Source organism: Bactrocera latifrons, unplaced genomic scaffold (genome assembly GCF_001853355.1).
Source record: "Bactrocera latifrons isolate USDA-ARS-PBARC rearing strain unplaced genomic scaffold, ASM185335v1 scaffold_92, whole genome shotgun sequence".
Classification (NCBI taxonomy): Eukaryota; Metazoa; Arthropoda; class Insecta; order Diptera; family Tephritidae; genus Bactrocera; species Bactrocera latifrons.
Window position 1 is genome coordinate 539,438 of NW_017537623.1, and position 20,224 is coordinate 559,661.

The 20,224-nt window shown below is 36.0% G+C and overlaps 1 protein-coding gene across 4 annotated transcripts in view; it reads right to left on the minus strand.

Moving 5' to 3' along the window:
* The window catches only part of LOC108977612 (uncharacterized protein DDB_G0283357-like), a 119,340-nt gene extending 102,837 nt beyond the window's left edge, over positions 1-16,503 (minus strand). The window contains exons 1-2 of one of the 4 annotated variants that reach the window (XM_018947382.1): positions 16,331-16,503; positions 12,454-14,698 (exon numbers count right to left, since the gene is read on the minus strand). In XM_018947382.1, the coding sequence (XP_018802927.1) occupies positions 12,454-14,043 (1,590 nt within the window). In that variant the 5' untranslated portion in view covers positions 14,044-14,698; positions 16,331-16,503. Of the gene's footprint in view, positions 1-12,453; positions 14,699-16,182 lie in introns of all 4 variants that reach the window. The other 3 variants (XM_018947381.1, XM_018947378.1, XM_018947380.1) reach the window with 3 other exon arrangements.
* Positions 16,504-20,224: the final 3,721 nt, after the last annotated feature.

The following is a 20,224-nucleotide window of genomic DNA, read 5'->3' on the forward strand; positions in this document are numbered from 1 at the left end:
AAATGGCGAAAAATATTTTCGGTAATACATTTCCGCTTTTAATTTTTTTAAAGGACTACATGGGTTTACGGATTTCTTTAAATCGATTTTTTTTATTATCTGATTAAACTCTACAATACGTCTAAAATATTGTCCTAAATTTTCAAATTAATCCTAGCAATAGTTTCGGAGATACAGCCTTGAGAACTAGTGCGCTCGAGGCTAGCTAGGCTAAGTGCGCCGTCTTTAGACGCATATTTCTCGAAACTGTGTTCTTGAAGTTGGATTTTTTTTCGATTACAACTAATTCAAAACCCAATGTTGCGAACTTTTCACTGAAATTTTCTGATTTTTATAAAACTGTCTACCAAAAATCCAATTTTCAATTTTTTCTTTTCCTTCGTTCAAGTTTTAAGTTAAGGTTTTAAATAAATCCCGTACTTTTTCACTTTAGATGATCCTGTAAGCAGTTCCCCTGCCAAAGAGGATGCATCTTTCTTCCAAAGGGTCACCGGAAATGGCATCGCAATGACCGAGTTTAAAAAAAAATTTTTTTTTGTTAACAGTGTATTTTTGTAACAATCAAAAATTCCAATAAAATATTTAATTTTTATATGATAAAAAAATTGTTGAAAAAGAAAAGTCTTTTTTACCTGAGGAAAGCCATGTAACTTCTTAAATGTCTAAAACTCGCTTGCTTTTTGCATGTTTTTTGTTAAGATTTTTTTTTTCAGCAAAATAGTCATATTTACATTCAATCTCATATACTTATATATACATATATACATTTGTAYGTYATTACAAAAATGTCATTTTCTCAATTAGCGTGTCCGCAGAAGATTTCCAATGCAAACAACTGCAAATTTAACTAAATGATTAAACTCAATGAAGACCCAGGCATTTCAATTAAGTCATCAAGAACGACTCACTTATCTGCTGCAGCTAACCGTCTGTCATTAACAGCACAGACAACGCTGACAGCTCAGCCGGTCTATTACAACTAATGAATTCAACTAGCATATAAATTAATTATGAGCCAGCTCAACCGATGAATGCGGGGTTTCCTACGSTTGTGCGATGGACCAAGCCCTAAATTCAATACGAATGCAATTTTTAGCGCATAAAATGCGAATGTTTCTATGTGTATGAATACATATAYCTTTCTATGAATCTTTGCTTGCATGTTTGTGAGTATGTAACTGAAAAAATACCTGAATATATCCAACTGGTATTAGTATGGGTGATTACTCACTGCACAATTAACAAGTTTTAGAATTTGTATGTWTGTATGTAARTACTAACGATGTGTTTGCATGCCACCGCGTACAGTTGTATGCATGTASAAATGTATGTGCTAAGCATATTATGGTAATTAACGTGCACATAGCTTGGTGATTACAATTTTCATCAAAAATGTCAGTTTGGCCAGAATTTTAAAACGCACACGTACATATGTTCGTAATGAAATTAAATAATTTAACGCTGAAATTCAGCAGCTTATCCACCAATACACAGCCACAAACACGCACACACACACACACACACACTCATGTGGCGCACAGTTATGCCTGTGTGCAGGCGCGTAACCGAAACGCAAATGGAAATTAATTTTTAACAATTTTGCTGTAAAAGCAACTGCAACCGCATCTGCTGGCGCACAACAACAACAACAGCAGCAAAAATAGAAACTGTGTCGAATAGAACGTGTATATTTGTTTATTTTACTGGATTTTATGCTCGTAACCGCACAACCGCACATACATGTATTAAATATTTGCGTGTGTGTGTTTGTGTATTTAAAATGTTGCATTGCACTGTCTAAGCGGGCAAAGTTTTGTAAACTACCTCGATAAAAATTTACAAGTTGTAACAAGTAATGCTACACTTATGTATATTTTTTTTTGTTTTTTGTTTTTTTTGCTGCTCACTTCGGTAAACAAGCACACATGAGCTGAGCATCTTATCTGGAGAAAAATTTGGTTATTAAGTTTTTTATGCAAACAATGAGCGTGATTATGTGTAAAGTTTGCGGCTTAGACGTGGGCAGAGTTTACTTTCAAAGAGATTATGTAAAACCACTAGGAGGCACATAACATTTGGAGAACCTTGTCTGCTGCGACTAACCTCGAATTCATCTTTTTAAGGTGAAAATATAATAATCGCGCAAAAGTGTTGTTTTTAACTTGAGAAAAATATTAATGCTTTAAATATAAATTAAATAAGAAAGTTTAATATAAAAATTATTGAAACCATAAAATCTATATTAGACGCTTCCGATTAGCCACTTCTGTGCTCGCTGTACTCAAATGGGCCCTCTCTTAAAAAAATTGTATATGACTGCAATCACAAAATTATATGGAGAAACTTATTACAAAAAAAGTAAATATGTATGTGTTTTACCTCATCGAAGTTGTCTAATCTACCGTACTAACGGGTGATCCCAGTATAGGTACTTTTTTTGACAGATCAGTTGCTAAGTTCAAGAGAAGGACTACTACTTTTGCACATGACTTTGTAGCTCATGCCGTAAGGTTTTGATTTTCTTTACGATGCTTCTGTTAAAATCATAGTATAGACAATGCATAGGTTTCCCAATATTGATCACTAACTAATTAACTAAATTTTTGACAGATCACGCGTGAGTCGTGTAAAGTTGTCATGTTATTTTTGTTTGGCATTTCATCGTGGAAAAATTTACGCTTGAACAACGTCTACAAATCGCTCCACTTTATTACGAAAATTCAAGCTTCACTAGACTTATGGTCAACATAAGCGGCCTACGGAGCGTACTACACGTATTCGCAAAACATCAGCCATCTTGAAACTCAGCATTCATTATTGAATAATATTCGACCAAATAGACCACGTCCAGCAGGCTGTGAAGAAAATAGAGCAACTGTAGCTGAGAGCACACGCGAAGACCATATAGAGTCAATTCGGCACCGTTTGCAGTTCCTCAGACTGACGTACAAAATAAAGCTAGTGGAACAACTGAAGCCGCTCGGCCTTTCCAAGCAAATTCGCTTCGCTTTATGGGCTTCTGAAAAGTTTCAAGAAGATTCGGCGTTTCCGAGCCAAATGTCATTCAGCGATTAAGCCCATTTCTGACTCATACCCCTTGAGCAACCTAAGAAATTCAAGAACTGCCATTTCATCCAAAAAAAAAAAACATATTTTTTAAAAATGAAGCCGGTGAGACCGTAACCGTCAATGGCGACCGTTATCGCATCATGATAACCAACTAGTTGATGCCTAAAATTGAAGCTTGTGATCAATCAATCATCAATCAATAGATTTATTGAAAGAACGCTTCGCTGAGCAGATAATTTCATGCTTTGGGCCCGTTCGATGGGTCATCAAAATCATCTGATATCACATCGTTAGACTTTTTCTTGTGACGATATGTTAAATCTAAAATCTATGCAGACAATGCATCTTTGATTCAGGCCTTGGAGCATAACATCACGCCTGTCGTTCGCATTGCTTGAACGAGTCATCCAAAAATGAATGGAGCATCTGAACCGTAGACGCGGCCTACATTTGAAAGAGATAACCTTCCAAAAATAAATGCCAAAGATTGTTCTTTCGAATGATAACAAATATTCCAAACTACATTTGAAGTTTCTGTGCTTTTCCTTTAAAAAAGTAAGGAACCTCGAAATGGATCACGTTTTATTTTACCTCTATGCATTGGCTTCTAAAACTCAATACTCTCTAAGGCTTATTGAAAAGAAAACAGCCTTTAATTCGACTGTCATCACTTGATAAAACAACTGCATAAAAATCCATATACTTTGACGCTTCATTAAATAAGCGTTATTATAAAATCTTTATATTTTTTCCAAGAAAATATGTACGCATATTTATGTAATAAGTATACAATATGTTTGCTTTTAACATATAATAATTAATACACTACAAATATGTCTTATCTTTAAAGTAAAGAACAGATATACAGAAAATCGGCCACACATGTGTAGTTCGACTCAGCTTTGCGTGATATAATTTTTAGGTATACCATATGGTATCTTCTTTGATATTGAATCACAGTTAAAGTAAACTTTACGCTCATGAATTATATATGTATCCTGTATAAAGTAGGCATAATGTTTATTATAACAGGTTACATAAATACCTTGATTTGTAGTTGATTTTCAAAAAATTATTAATGATCAAAACAGGTAAATTTTAAAGACATACATTTTTTTCATATTTCGATTGGTTATACCATCCAAGTTATGAAATCCATAACACAATTACTTTCTGCGAAACAACCGTTTCAAGTGTAGCTGGTCAGTTTAATCAGCTCCATCATCCTTAATCCGATCAAATTCGAGCACCGTCAAATTCTTACAATGGTCTACCAATTTTTTGTTCGCAACAAAAATTTTGAATAAAATTCTACTTTATTCAACCTAAGGAAAATTTTAAAGAAATTTTTATACGCGTCATGAAAATTATGTTATGGAGGAAACACTTCTCCAAACTGAATGACAGTGAAAGCATAACACCAGGAGATGGTGAACCCGATTTCCCAGTCGATGACGATGGAGCGGACGTTCTATTGCCTGCCCATAAAGAAGTTCGTATAGCAATTAACCGTCCGAAGAACAACAAAGTCGCAGGGCCGATGAATCGCCGGCTGAGCTATTTAAATACGGCGACAAAGAAGGACAGAACTGCATTAGCTTCTTTGTAGAATATGTTAGAATAAGCCTCCTCAACAACGTATATAAGGTTCTATAGATCGTGCTGTGCGAAAGATTAAAGCCCACCGTCAACAAACTCATTGGACGTTAACAGTGTGGCTGTAGTACTGGAAAGTCAACAACTGACCAAATATTCAACATGCGCCAAGCTTTGAAAAAGACCCGTGAAAAAAAAAGAAACACACACAACATTTTTTTTGATTTCAAAGCGCTTGCCAACAGGTGCTACTTCGGATTGTGTTGGCAATTGAGAAGTAAAGTTCTCTCGCGACGAACAAAGACCAAACTCTAGAAGTCACTTATTATCCCTGTCCTACTATATGGTGAGGAGGGATGAACGACGACAACATCTGATTAGTCGACGTTACGAGTTTTCGAGAGAAAAGTTCTGCGAAAAATGTATGGCCCTTTGCGCATTAGCAACGGCGAATATCGCAGTCGATTAAAACGTACTTACTTTTGAAATCAGTTTCCTTAAAACGACAAAACCCCATTTTTGGATAGGAAAGCACCAAAACAAATGTACGATTTTAATATGCTTATGTTCGTATATCACTATAATAGCGAAAATTCAACGATTTTGAATAATTTTAAAAGTTGCAAAGCCTTTGTAAAGATACTCTCAACGCATTCTATTTCTTCTATTCTTTTTTTTACTACTTTTTCCTACAGTTTCTTCATGCTTTCACGCTAATGTAATCTACCGCAACAAGTTATACTATCTAATCTATACAAACGGCAAACCGTTGGAAAAGTTGCAATCATTCGTGCACAACAACAACAAAAACCATCAAACAAAAGTGAACCCATCAGTAACACTTTCTTCAGTTCCTGTTCGGTCGAACACGTTTCTGATAATATTAAGAAATGTTTGATAACTCACAAACACGCAACTTCTATATTAAAGTCCAGTCATGCCATGCTCACGGCGAAACAGCGAAATAGAATTGAATACCCGAAACAACAGAAGAATTGCAAATTTTATCGGCGAATGGTAAGTCATTGCTTAGCAATGCAGTTAATTCAAATGCAATTTATTGCCCGTGTAAAACTGTGTACATTTAAAATGCTACATGACTTGCATTTGCATTATATTAAAATCGGTTAAAAAATATACAGGGTGTCGAGATAAATATAGCGTGGGCGAAGTAGTAGTGGGATTAAAAATCTGTGACTAATATGATAAAAAAAAGTATTTATCTACACGAGATGGCCTCTCCGTACTCAATGTCTAATCTCCAAGCATACTGCGGTAATCAGAGATCTTATAAAATGTATTCACCATTTTGAGTCGGCTTAAAACTTGTAAGAGTCATCATCGTAACCATCAGGCTTGCGCCAAACAAAGGAAGAATAGATCGGCCAAGTATTTAGAATCGGTAATTTGGAAATATGAAGTTGTTCCTTTACATTTTTATTTGTACAAACCTCAAATCGTGATTTGTCGCAATATAACCTAAAGAACATTTTAATTTCAAAATTGGTAGATTTAATTTAAGGGATTATATGGCTTAAGAGTTTCAAAAAGTCTCATTTTTTATTGTATTATTAAATTTACAATATCTCTAATCTGAGTAATAGTTTTGTAAATACAGATTTGAAACTTCAGCGCTCTAATCTAGCTAGCCTAATTGCGTTATTCTTAAACGCGTTTTTCGTGAAACTGTGTTTTTGAAGACGGTTKGCGAGATTTTTCGAGAACTACTCAACCGATCTTCATGAAATTTTACACAGGCCTTTGAGATACAACGAAGGATTATTTTTCGATGTCGCGAAATTTTCACTGAAATTTTCATTTTTTTTGTAAAAATGTCTGCCAAATATCCAATTTTCAGTTTTTTTCCTTTGACCAGGTTCACGTTTAGGTTTTAACTAAAATTCGTATACCTTTTTCACTTTAAATGATCCTGTAAGGATATTTCCTGCCAACGAGTTGAGTTTAAAATATTTTTTTCCAAAAATTTCAGAATTTTTTTGTTAACAGTGTATTCTAATAAAATATTTCATTTTTTAAATGAAAAAAAAAACTTTTGAAAAAATTCTGTTTTTTACCCGATGAAACCCATGTAACCCCTTAAAATCGAGAATTAGTAGACACGATGGCTCAAGGATGTCTAAAGTCGACTTGGTCAATTATTAATTCTGATACAGCAGCTTGGCTATTTCATCAGTGATAAAAAGTGATAAGAAAAAATAAATTTGAAATCAAATTCTGAATAAAAATAAATTGCTATTTTACATTATCGATAAAACCGAAAAGTCAGCACCTTAATCACTTAATACTAATGGTAGTTTTCCCTCGAATCACATATTGCCACACCCTTTACTCTCTTTGTCTGCGATTTATTTGTCTCTATTTTGACTTCCGCTCCCAAAGTGCTAATGGTTTTATTGCAACCTTTGCTGCTTAGCATATTCTTGTGCATATAGATTTATGAACTTGTACTTAAGTTGGTCTGTTGGCTTCACAGTAGGGAGTGCGCCCGTTAATTTGCAGCGTCTACCTTTGGTTTTCTTTCAGGCACCAGTTTAGCCAGATTTCATTAACGATAACCATCGAGACTCTCTAATGGTGTTTATTTCGAAATCAACCTCGTTGCTTTGTTGCCAAACTGAAACCGTATCTGGTGCTGTACTTTACTCACCGACTGTGCGTGCAATTAATTTCAATTAATGTTCAGCAATTATGCTGTGCAATTAATTTAAGTCAATTGCTGCTTGTTGTTGTGCACTGAATTAGAATTTCTTAACGCCAGGCTATCGATTCGCACATACTATTATGTATGTACCGTAAATGCTTTGCATTATGCGCCAAAGTACTAAGCATGTTACATACAGGCGTTCTTTCTTTGGCATGACCATCTGAGATAGCATGGTCATTCATACATTATGTCTAATATAAGCATTAGGGTGGTTCTTTAAAACGTTTTACCGATTTTTTTATTCTAAACACTCAATGGCTAACACTATGGATTATTATAAAATTTTGGGCACAAAAGAAATTATTAGGGTGGGCTGTGAACTGGTTGAAGGCATTAGGATGGTTCATAAAATTTGGTGTTATCGATATTTTTATTCCAAATATCAAGTGTACATAACACTATGGATTTCTTATAAAATTTTGCACACATTAGGGTGGATTGTAAACTGCTTGAAAATCATATTATTATTTATTAGCTAAAATTTTTACTAGGGTGATTCACCGAATGTTAACTGTTTAGTGTTTTTTACAATAGGGATTACTAGGGTGGGTTGTAAACTGCTTGAAATTCATATTATTATTTATTAGCATAATATTTATTTAGGGTGGTTCTTAAAACACCGAATATTAATTTTTTAATGTCTTTTACTCCCAATGGAGATTATTAGGATGGACTGTGAACTAGTTGAAATTCGTATTTTTATTTATTAACTGAAAATGTTTACTAGGGTGGTTCTTAGCACAACGTGTTTTTTTTTTTTTGTTTTTTTTTTTTTAAACTCGCACACCAAGACGTTAGTACTGGATGTAAAGTTGATTTTTACAAAATTTGGTTCATTTAAGGTCAGCCAAAGATGTGCCAAAATATTAGATTTCCCAATGGTAACTCAAAAATTTAAAAACATAACACAAAAATTTAAGTTTTCTAGAAAATACATACGTGAGAAATGTCGCAAATGGTCAAACTGAAAAGAAATCTCTTTCGAGCCCATACTTCGATATTAGTAACTCATCAGCTGAGTACTTATTTTTTCTCTTCTCAAGAAAAATATACTTTTGGATTGTAAACCTAATAAAAAAATTAACACCAATTTTTGCAGCTAAGCATTTATAATTTTAATTTCAACTTCTTACTGATATTTTAGACTGCATTAGTATCGCCAACGTCGTTAATATTTATGAAATTTGTTTTAAAAATTTATTTATAAACTTTAAGAACCACCCTAATGTATAAGAGGTGAAGTCCACAAAAGAGATCTTAGATTAAATCAACATATCCATGAAGATTTATGTTAATTAAAAATATTTAAAAACGTTTAAACCTATTTAGGAACCACCCTAATTTGTATATAGAGTGCGTAATTGCCATCTACAACTATATTAACCCCGTCTTACAGGTTTATGTTTGGAAAATTTATTAATGAAGAAATTTCACTACATTTAAGAACCACCCTAAAGTATATTTATTAATTATATAGGCATATATAATTTCTTCGACAATATTGCTACTAATATAAGTTAATATTAACACCGTTTTACAGGTTTAAGTTTGGAAAATTTTCTTAAAAATAAATTACTATACATTTAACAACCACCCTAAATGATATATATTAATTTCATATTCATAGATACTTTCTTCGACAATATTGCTACAAATATAAGAGTTAAACCTTAGAAAAGCTGACCAAAAATTAAACTTTTCCCTTTCGTACCACCCTACACGCACGCATAAAGTATGCACATATACAAATGGATCCACGCATGGACGCCGGTAGCGTTGCACTGCAACATTCAATTATATTCTAATGCATAAAAAATTCGAACTTACTGTTCCTCATGCCGGCATTTTCGCAGCATTTTTTTTTTGTATGTTTTCGCCGTTTCGATTACATTTACTTTGAATCGGTATTTACGATTTGTGATTTTATGCACGCGTCCGGTGCCAGCGGCATTTGTAAGCAATGCACACGGAGTTCGCACTTAGCAAATTAGCAAATGTTGTCTAATGCATTATTAATCGCATTTTAAGTGCAGCAATTACAAGCTGAAATTTTCAGAAAGCGCAAAGACGACTTGCCATAAGCAAAAACACATTGTTGGCTTTTGATGTGAGCGTTTTCCACACAACAAACATACGCGTATATACATATGTATGTATGTGGATGTAATTTATGCTGCCACATTGTGGGTTACTGGTATGCTCTCGGTCAATTGAAGACAACAAACGAAGATTGGTCAGACAAGCAATATGTCAAAGGAAATGATATATTAGTATGTACGTTAATGGAAAACGCAACCACATGCAAATATTGATCTTTATGTCGTAAAAATTGCAATTAAGTCATCAAAGCATAACGACTTAATTTTTACAAATCTGCCAATTAACGAACTGGATCTCAAAAGCAGTATAAATGTTTTTCTGTTGGCGTTTTAAGCAGTAACTTTTATCATATTTATACCCTAAACAGGTTGCACTAAGTATGTAGCTACCAGAAGAAAACGTCAGTGACTCTGTAATATTTATATATAAATGATTAGAGTAACCAGCTCGATTGATTTATTTATGTTCGTTTATTTGACCGCGCATCTGTCTGTGTATACCCGATTTTGTTTCCATCAGTATTTGAGATTTCGATCTGAAATTTTGTATTGTATGTCTTCTTCTCCCTAAAAAGTTGCTGATTGCAACAGCATATACATAGCTGTCATTGACATACCGATTAAGATATCTTCGTAAAAAATCTTTTTTCGCATTACGTAACCATATTTCGACTTGAAAGCTTTTCATTTCTAATATGTTATTTATTTAAAGAAGTAGTAAGACGTCTTTCATTGCATGCATAAAATTTCCCGTTTGCACCTTCAGATGTAGTTATACAAAGCGTTGCTATAAGAAATCCACCTGTGAAAGGTATTATCGCTGCGGTGCAGCCGAAGTTAACGCTTTTCTTGTTTTTTATCATTGATTCTATGAACCATAAAAGTTAAAATAAAAAATATAACTGGCTCAAAAGGTTGGTCGATGTTTAAGACGAATGCGGTCAATGAAAATTTATCTCAAAGTCAAGCAAGCATAAAACTGGAGAAGAATTTAAAGAGTTTTTTTAATAGACACGTTACAAAAGTAGAGCAATGGGGACAGCAAACGACACTATATTTTTCCCCGCTCTTTTAACATTTCTCTGCAGTAAGATTCGCCTTTTGATCATTGATAGATATACGATTCAACAATGAGTTGAAATTATTAAAATTTACTACCCAAACTCTGAGTTTAGTGGCCAAAATTTCAAGAGCGCTACATAAAATTTATGATCATCATAATCGTCCTGACACATCAACAATTGGGTGCCTAGTGGGAAAATTTGAAACCACAGGCACAGTACAAAATGTGCCCGTGTCATAAAGACAAAAAAGTGCCCGTAGTCTCGAGAATATTGCCGCTGGCGCATCAATTAGGGGAGACCCAAATCAGTCTCTCACAAGTCGTTCTCAAGCGTTGAGCATCTTTAAGGTCATTGTGGCGAATTTTGCGAAAAAATATTGGTCAACATCCTTACAAGATCAAATTGACGCGAGATCTGAAGTCGCTTGACCACCAGAATCATCGTATGTTAGTGAATTGGACTGAACAACATTTTGAAAATGAACCGGATTTTCCGGAAAAAATTACAATTTTCTGCGCCCGGCGACGTCTTTGAACCATACTTCTTCCGTGATGATCAAGACTGGCACATTACTGGGAATAGGAATCGCTCCAGCTCAATGATTATACGGATTATGTGTGGTTCCAATAGGACGGCGCCTTTTATTGAAAACCGAGTTTGGTGAACGTGATATGTCATGAAATGGCCGAGTGGAACAACGTCAATTCTACGGTCTATGCCAACAATCCAGCGACGTTTGCTGAACTTCGTACAAATAGCGAATGTGAAATTGCAGCAGTGTCGGCCGATTTAACCTTGAACTTCGGCTTGAAAACCGCCGAAAATTGGTTAAAGCGCATGGACTTTTGCAAGTATGCCCGTGGTGGCCATGTAAAAGAAATCGAGTTCGATGCATAATGGCATTGAATGTACTTTCAAAGGAATATAGAACTTCATTCATAACCCGAACCGTTTTTGTTCTTTTGTAACGCTCTTATTGATAAAATCCTTTATAACAGACTTTCATATCTACTCCGTTTCACTAGAAAGTTTCAAAATTATTCATCTTTTTATTTTTTTTCAATTGTGAATTGCTGAATTTTACACAACACTTGTCGACTTTACCAGGCCTTCACAAAATATGCAGCACCTAACATAAAGTAGGCCTAAAATATACCAGTTTTTCTATAAAAACACACACCAGGTCATAAAAGTCTGCACACTAAATTAACATGTCACATATGCAGATATGTATTTACGTATGTATGTATGTAAATGAAATGACTTTTTAAATAGTTTAACTTGGCATCTGTAAATTACAGCCGATTACGATGACTCATTTGAAGAACTAATGGCCCCATTAATGTGTCTAAAATGCGGTCAATGCTAAGTATTCATTAACGCACCAATAATACACACATATTTCACTACTCCTTTGGAGCTTATTTTTATTACATACAGGGGCGTAGCCAGCGCTGAAGTTGCGTGGGGTGCTTGCTTAATCAAAAAATATTCAAAATATGTGAAGAAAAGACAAAAAAATAAAAGAACAGAGTTAATTGATTTTGAAGCAATTCCTTAAATTTGTTACATAAATTTTGATGAAAAGTCGTAACAATAAATAATTATAAAAATTAAAATTTGTACTTCAGGAAGCGCGATTTCACTTTTGTATAGACTGCGCCCCTGTATAGACACATACACACGTATATCTGCATATTTACGGCAACTGATAGTGGCTTCATGACATCAGGCTCATCCAAATGTGCTCTAGGGTTATCAGCCCAACGGCCTAGAACGCGAAATTCTTCTATACAAACTTTCATATGTACGCTTGTACTTCTCACAAACAATAACAATTATATAATATATATATAAAAATAATTTTATAAAAAATAAGTTAATTGAAAGCTGCACTTACATCATCATTCTGGCGCTGCTGCGTAGCTGGTGCTGCCGCCGCAGCCATAATCAACGGCGTTGCCGTAGCAGCTGCCGCTGTAGCGCTGTATTTAGCATCATGACGGGCACGCAAAGCCATCATTCGACGCTGATGTTCTTGTTGCTTGCGATGGTGCTCTTGCCGAATGCGCTGCCACTTTTCGCTAGAAAAGTCCATCTCACTATTGTCATCAACGGAGTCGACACCGAAATTAGCATATGTATTGCCAGCATTGCCGCCCGATACGGTGCGCCGGCGCAACGACATATATGGGTGCGGTGAATAGTCGCGCTTCTTGGGTGGCAAGCGCAAATCGTTAAATGGATTGGTGTAACGTTTTACGGCGCTGCGATGTTCGCCATCATACATGTTGTTAACGTTGGGAAATTCATTTGCACTTTGCGCCGCCTCCGTTGAGTCCTCCTCATACGAATAATCATCGTAATCATCACTACTGCTATCGTTGTCGTCATTAACAATTTCACTGTCATTGTCTGCACCAGCATTTATACGCGGCTCATTCGATTTATACTTCTCACTTGCCGCAACCGCTTCGTGTGTGTTTGACTCGTCTTCCGAGTCGGCGTTTAGATTGAGCGAAATCCGCTGACTATCTGTTTGTTTACCACCGCCAGACAAGTGGGTGCTTCGAAAATCTTTTGTACGCCAATAATTCGCGTCCGAGCGCACACGCGGACCTCTTGTTGTCCAGATATAAGAGACCGATTGGTAGAGTCCATCACGATCGAAGTAACGATGCGGTTTTATATGCTGCTGTAAGCTACTGTCGTTGGCCGAGCGCGTTATGGCCGGCAATATATTGGCCTGCTCATTAGTTGTAGCGACGGCAGCGGCATCGTTAACCAACTCGGTGGCTATAGGTGCCACCGGCGGCATTAATGGTGCGCTTGTTACCACTATAGTTGCATCTGCTGTATACTCGGGTTGTTGATTTTGCTGACGTTCCTGCTGATGGCGTTGATGGCGTAAAGGTGGTAGTAGGTAACGTTCCCAGGCGTTGACTGGTGCCACAGAGTGATGCCGCTGATTGTGATGACGCAAGTGTTCTGACGTACGTGGCTGCAGTTGGGACTGGTAATGCATAAAGTTGTTGTTGTTGTAGTTGTTGTCATTGTCGATAGTACCACTATTGTCGCCATTAACGCTGCCATCAACGTTGTTAGCAGTAGTGTTGCTATAATTTCCGCTAAGTTGCTGTTGCAATTGCGTGCGTTTCAAGTCGTTCACGGCCTGCTCAATGCGGTGCGAATAGTGTTCCTGATGTCGGAAGACATGCAGCAGTTGTGGGTCTTCTGCAGACCTCTTAGCCACGCCAACGCTGTCGTCGACGGCAGCCACCGACGAGACAGCATCCACAATTGCTTCGGTGCTGCTGTCAATGCTTGCGTCCGCAGCAGTGGCGACCGCTACTGGCAGTGCTGCGTTGCAACAAAGCATAGCAAATAGTGCAAGGATGTGCCATGACAACGGCGTACGCTTCTTGCCACTTGGCTTGTTGTCACTGGTGTCGTTGTTGATGTGGTTAATGTTGACGTTGGAGCGCGCCATGGCGGCGGTGTGCTTGCCTGGCTGTGTTTGCAGAGATCTTTGATCTTTTTATAGCCCGCGGAGGGTATTTATGGCTTTGGCTTTTACTTTTTTCCCCAATACACTGGTAGTATGTGGTGTCTTCTCTTACTTTTATTTGTAATTTGTATTTTTATTTACTTTGTATTATTGTTACTGCTGCTCCGAGCAGCAGCAAATGCTTGTCACACGGTTTGCTAGTTGCCTTAGCAACGTTACGCTTACCTTCGTTGTTGGCGCGCAGGTTTGCAATAAAAATAACACTACACTAACAACATTTGCACATTGCATCATACCAAGGCGATGTGTTCGAAAATCATAACTCTTGTGTTTTATGACCAAATCGTCGCCTTTGAGATTTTCGTTTTCGCGTTGTTTGATTTGCACTTTTACGAAACACTTCGGCGCTACATACAACAATTGTACGCAAATATTTTTTATGTTATTTTGTCTCAACAACAAGAAATCACTACACGCGTTGTGGCAGCCGCGTATTTATGTGTCATAATAGTATACGGTGTGATGCTGCTAAAACTTATCACTCGGCGATTCTAGCACTTTGTCTAACACATATGGACATATGCAGTATATATGTAGGTATGGATGTATTTTAACAAAATTTATGCTCTGATGTTTACTAAAAAAAATATAAATTAAAGAAAAATCTTCAAAATGCAAATACATATATGTACTTTACTGTGTATATATACATATATATATATATAACAATACAATAACTACTACATGGGCTCGAAAATCTTTCGCCTAACGATGAGAGACCTAATTTTTTTGAATGAAAACTTGTCTTAGTTCTTCGTCATAACCTCAAGCTGGACCCTATCTTCAAGAATAATGCTTTTGTTGAAATGGTACTCCAAAAAAACCGGTAAAAACATGAAGGTCAAATCTAGCGAATATGTTGAGTCAGAGTCCAGTTCACAACGTAATTTCTTCAATTTATCGATAGTATCAGAAGCTGAGTATATCTGAGCCTAAAAAGCCGAGCATACATCGTGTACAAAAGTTTTTGTTTTATCAAAACTCGTAGTCGTATGACTACACATTCCTTTGAGATGCCGATATTGTTAACGAAATCAAACCGTTACTCAACAAAATTCCACAATTTTCTCGATGCTTTCTGGAGTTACGGCCTTTCAACCGGGTTCTTGCGTTGGTACGGTTACGACAAAATTTACTGGTTTCTTAATTCCTCACTGTTGAGTATTATAGAACAGATTTGCCCTAATTTGGTGTTTTCTTTTTTTTTTCTTTTTCTTTTTTGATTCAGAAAACAGTATTTTATCAAACCACGTAATTCATTTTTTTCTATTGCTAACAAAACTAGAAGAGATCGCGTCACTTTAAGAACAATAACGTGAATAGAAGTGAATAAATTGTTAAGAAACTTCGACAAGATTCTAGTTAAGGTTCTTCTTCTTCTTTATCTGCGTAGACACCGCTTACGCGTTTATAGCCGAGTTCAGGTTACTTGACTCTAAGGTAGGGAGTGCGATTTTTTTGCGCGAACTCTCGGTCAGCCAAAGACTTCTCCGCCCATATAGTACATACAAAACACACACATAAACGCATATTTACAATCACTGCAAATATCATAATACTTCAAATCATAACCTAAAATTATAACACAATGACATTATCAACACATTACACAAACACAATCAATTAATTTATTTAAATATCAGCTGCAATAACACTGAACAGCAGTTCTAAGTTGCGGCTTAGACCAACAAGCTTAGCACTAATGTCGTTTGCTCCTACTGAAGTTGTGTGCCCACTTCAGTTTGCGGACGCATAGCATCTTCCTTCGCGCGTTGGCGTAGCAGACCGCTACAGAATCAGCGGAAAGGCGCACCTTTGCTTGCCAAAGCATGCGACACTAACACTACACCTTTGCATTTATGCAGCTAAAATATTTTTTTTTCATGCAACTTGATTATTTTTTCATAATTTTTTATTTTTGATTAAGTAATATTTCATTATTTTGTAGCACGTAGGAGTTACGGTAAATAGAACCAGCAATAATAGTAAATAATTTATAAACACACAATCGCATACACGTTTACTTAATAATAAACATTGACGCTAGAGACGTCGCCTCACCGTAGCGATTTGTGCCAAATTCATTCACAAAATTCACAAATTGTTGCGCTCGTTCAAAGCGTAATCAGCAACTTTGCCGAAAATTTATTTATACACATGGATGTAAACATATATTACCAAACAAATATAGATGTATGTATTTATGTACACTTGCTAACACATGCCAAAGCACGCTTTTGGTTTAACACCTTTTGTCTTTTTGTTTTATTCTCACAATGCTTATACAAATAAATGTACAGAATGTTGCATTATTGAATAGCAAAAACGTTTTTGTAACAATGTAAGATGCTTGGAGCAATCCGCTTACAATGCGAAAACACACGAAAGGTTTAATGCCGCAGTAGTAACTGAATTCTGATTCGAATAAAACAACCATTCGGCCGCCGCTAGAGTTAACAACAGTCGTCGTCGTTGTCGGCGAGCGTCGGCAACATGTTAACAATGCACTTTCGCAACATCGTGGCGCGACTATGCATGCGCACGATTTACAAAACATCTGTTATATACATGTTGCGTGCGCTGCAGTGTATCATTTTTGCTCAGCAACATTTATGTTGAGCAACATTTGCATAGGTAAACACGTATGGCAGTGTGGAATGTGGAAGCTAAAGATTATGCAGCTGCTAATAAAAAATTTTTTGTTTTTGTAAATTAATTTAATATTTATTAATTTTATTTTAAGTGGTTATGCAAAATATTTTGTTTTACCAACTAAGTTTTTTTTTATTTGTTTAAACTCAATATAAACTTTATTTCGAATTTTTTGAAAAAAGTGCCTTCGCATTGGATTTAAAGCAGTGGTCAGCGAGAGAGCAACTGTGGCTGTGAGAACGAAGTAAGCCAATGAGAACTGTGAACTTAGCCGATGACCTTGAGTGAGTACTGTTATTTTATTATATAAAATAATATATTATAATATAATAATAATTATTTGCAAATATTTTATATAATCATATTTTCTCATTTAAATAAGCAATTTTTACGTTTCTTTCGAAAACGACAGGTGTGAAAAAAGTATACATAAATATGAATTCTCTTTAATAACATGTAAGGTGTTTTGTATTTTTAATAATTTGAAGATACTATAAATGCGATTAACAAAGAAACACGAAAATACTGCACAGCTCGATAGGTAGCGAGTAGGTGGACAATTTAGATCGCATACCATCTTTCTTTGTATGTGAGAGAAGATTTCAAGTCACATAAAAATAAGGCTGATACACCAGCACGGACGGATCAAAAATGTTTGATGGAGTGGGTGCCGAGCTAGCTAACTAGCTTCTTCAGGCTTGAAGAGTTGTACGGAATAATACAGTTTCTTCCAGGCGGAAGTATTCGAGGTTAAGGAAGCTGCTGAGATAGCTATTACCGCACAAAACAACATAAAGAAGACCGGAGCATGCATCAGCTGCTTTGCAGGGTATGTTCGGACAAAAGCATTCCCGGTATTTGAAATTTAAGTATGCTCTGCCCAATCCACAAAGAGGCAGACCGCACAATCGACGACTACAAGTCACTCATCAGTCGGCGTTACGAGTTTTCGAGAGAAAGTGATTACGCTAATAAAGAAGAAGAAGGTTATACCAATTTGATAAGGTTTTAGACCTATACTAAATCTTTTAGTAATAAAAGATCTTTTGAGAACCCTAAGCTGACTTACATAAGTCTTTAAGTAAGTATAAACTGTTGACATATCCACTAATTGACGACAGCAAAAAATGTTGTTAGAAAACGCAAGCAACTATGAAAAATATATACGCAGATAAAATCTCCAACGTAATTTTCTAAACTTAAAAATACTTTATATTGAAAATTAGTTAAAAAAAAATATTTAAAAAAATGTATTTGTATACATATATTTCGTTCAGTGTATAAAATGGAATGTTGCACTTCAATTCGTTTTAGCAACATCAGCATCCGGAAATACCGTCCACAGTCAGTAGGAGAGTCATTTGCTGCCAAAAACATAAACATAAACAAAAACATACAAAACAACAGCGCTAAGCGAGTGAGTGTATCCAGCTCGTTGCACTGGGAAAACACCTTGCGCATTGCACCGACCACCGCTCGCAGCTGAGAGCAGCGCAACATGTATATACTATATACATTTGTTAGTGCGTGTATGTGAGTATGTGCAGGCATGCTAATTATTACACTGTTGTTCTATTTGTGTGTATGTATGTCAGCACGCTGCATTTGTTTATTTGTTTTGTATTCATTGTACTTTTTTTTTTTTTTTTTGAAGTGCGAGTTTGAATTACTCGAAAATTATGAGCTGAAAATGAGATGACATGTGGAAAGTGCCGCCGTCTCAAAGCCCCTAAAATCAACAGACTATTTGGTTAACCCATAATGATACGCATCTGTTTACCGAATGCGTTACTTACACTTTTACTTTATAGCAGCGCACATGTTTTTAGAAAATATTTGTACTTATGTGCATGCATATGTAAATAGAATAAATAAAAACGCTGATTAGAAGCCAAACCAATTTCATAGACGTGAGCATCCAGAAGCGAATAGCTGAGCAGGTGTCATGAACAGGCGTCATTTCAATTGGAACTTTCGCAAGCAAACGAAATACATACATATATACGTACATACATACATATATATTTTTGCTTGTGCAAGTTTGTGAATAGATTTGAACCAGATTGATGGCATAATGCAACAATGTGTGTTTTAAGAAAAAAAAGCAAATGACTAATATACAGTAGGTGCAACGAATAAGTGGACTGTGGATTACACAGAAATATAACAAATAAGATTAATACCATAATTTGAGGTAGCTCTTAATTTTCTTGAATAACATATATGGTGATCCATATATATTTTTTGCAGACTATCTCTCTCAAATACTTGGATTAGTTGGTTCATGCGTTGAGTCCAATTTTCGATGACTCTTTCGAGCATTTCGACTGGTAATTGGCGAATAACACGCGTGATGTTTTGCTCCAAGGACTGCAGGACTATTCGCAAAGACGTTAGACGTGATGAAACCGCCAATATTATAAAACGATAACGGCCGCCATTGACGGTTACGTTATCAGCGGCATAATTTTTGAAGAAATATGGACCAATGATTCCACCGGCCCACAAACCACACCAAGCCGTTGTTTTTTCTGGTTGAATTGACAGCTCTTGAGTCTCTTCAGGTTGTTCCTCGCCTTAAATGTAGCTATTTTGCTTATTTATATACCCATTGAGCCAGAAATGGACCTCAACGCTGAATAAAAATTACTCAAAAACTTCAGATATTTTTGGAACTTTTCAAAAGGCCATAGAACGGAGCGTTGTCTTTTAGGAGGGTCGAGCGGCTTCAGTTCTTGCACAAGCTGTATTTTGTACGCTTTCAGTCTACGATCGAGTTCTCGACTGAAAATGCGTCAAGTCGTTTCATACGTCAGTCCGATTTGATACGAACGACGACGAGTTAACTCTCCACGGTCTTCGTATACGCTCTCAGATACGGCTGCTATATTTTTTTCACGGCGTGCTAGACGTGGTCTATTCGGTCGCATATTATCCGATAATGATTGCTGGGTACCAAGATGGGTGATGGTGTTGCGAATATTACGTTCAGTAAGTCGAGAAGGTAACGTGGGATCTGTTAAAAAAAGGCTATTGAAGAAGTACCTCTACTTGGATCAGGTGATGCTCAAGGTATATGGGGTACCCAACATAATGATGTCCAGCCCTTTCGTTGACTTTAGGTGAATTATTACGGTTAATATGTGTAATGATGATTATAATAAAATTTTACACACCACTGAAATACTGACCCATATTTCTGACAACCTTGAAACAGAAAACTTACGATATAATGTTGACTGGAATCGAACTAAGCTTTTCCTTACTTGTTATGTATTTCTTTTATCACACATTTACCTCAAGATGAACTCTTCAACCGAATTGACACTTGAACAATTTTGCAACCAACTGTATACCAATTTTATTAATGATCACACTTACCATACTCACGTCATGGATGAATGAAGCTATGAACAGCATATATATTTTCTCGTAGGTACATAATACATAT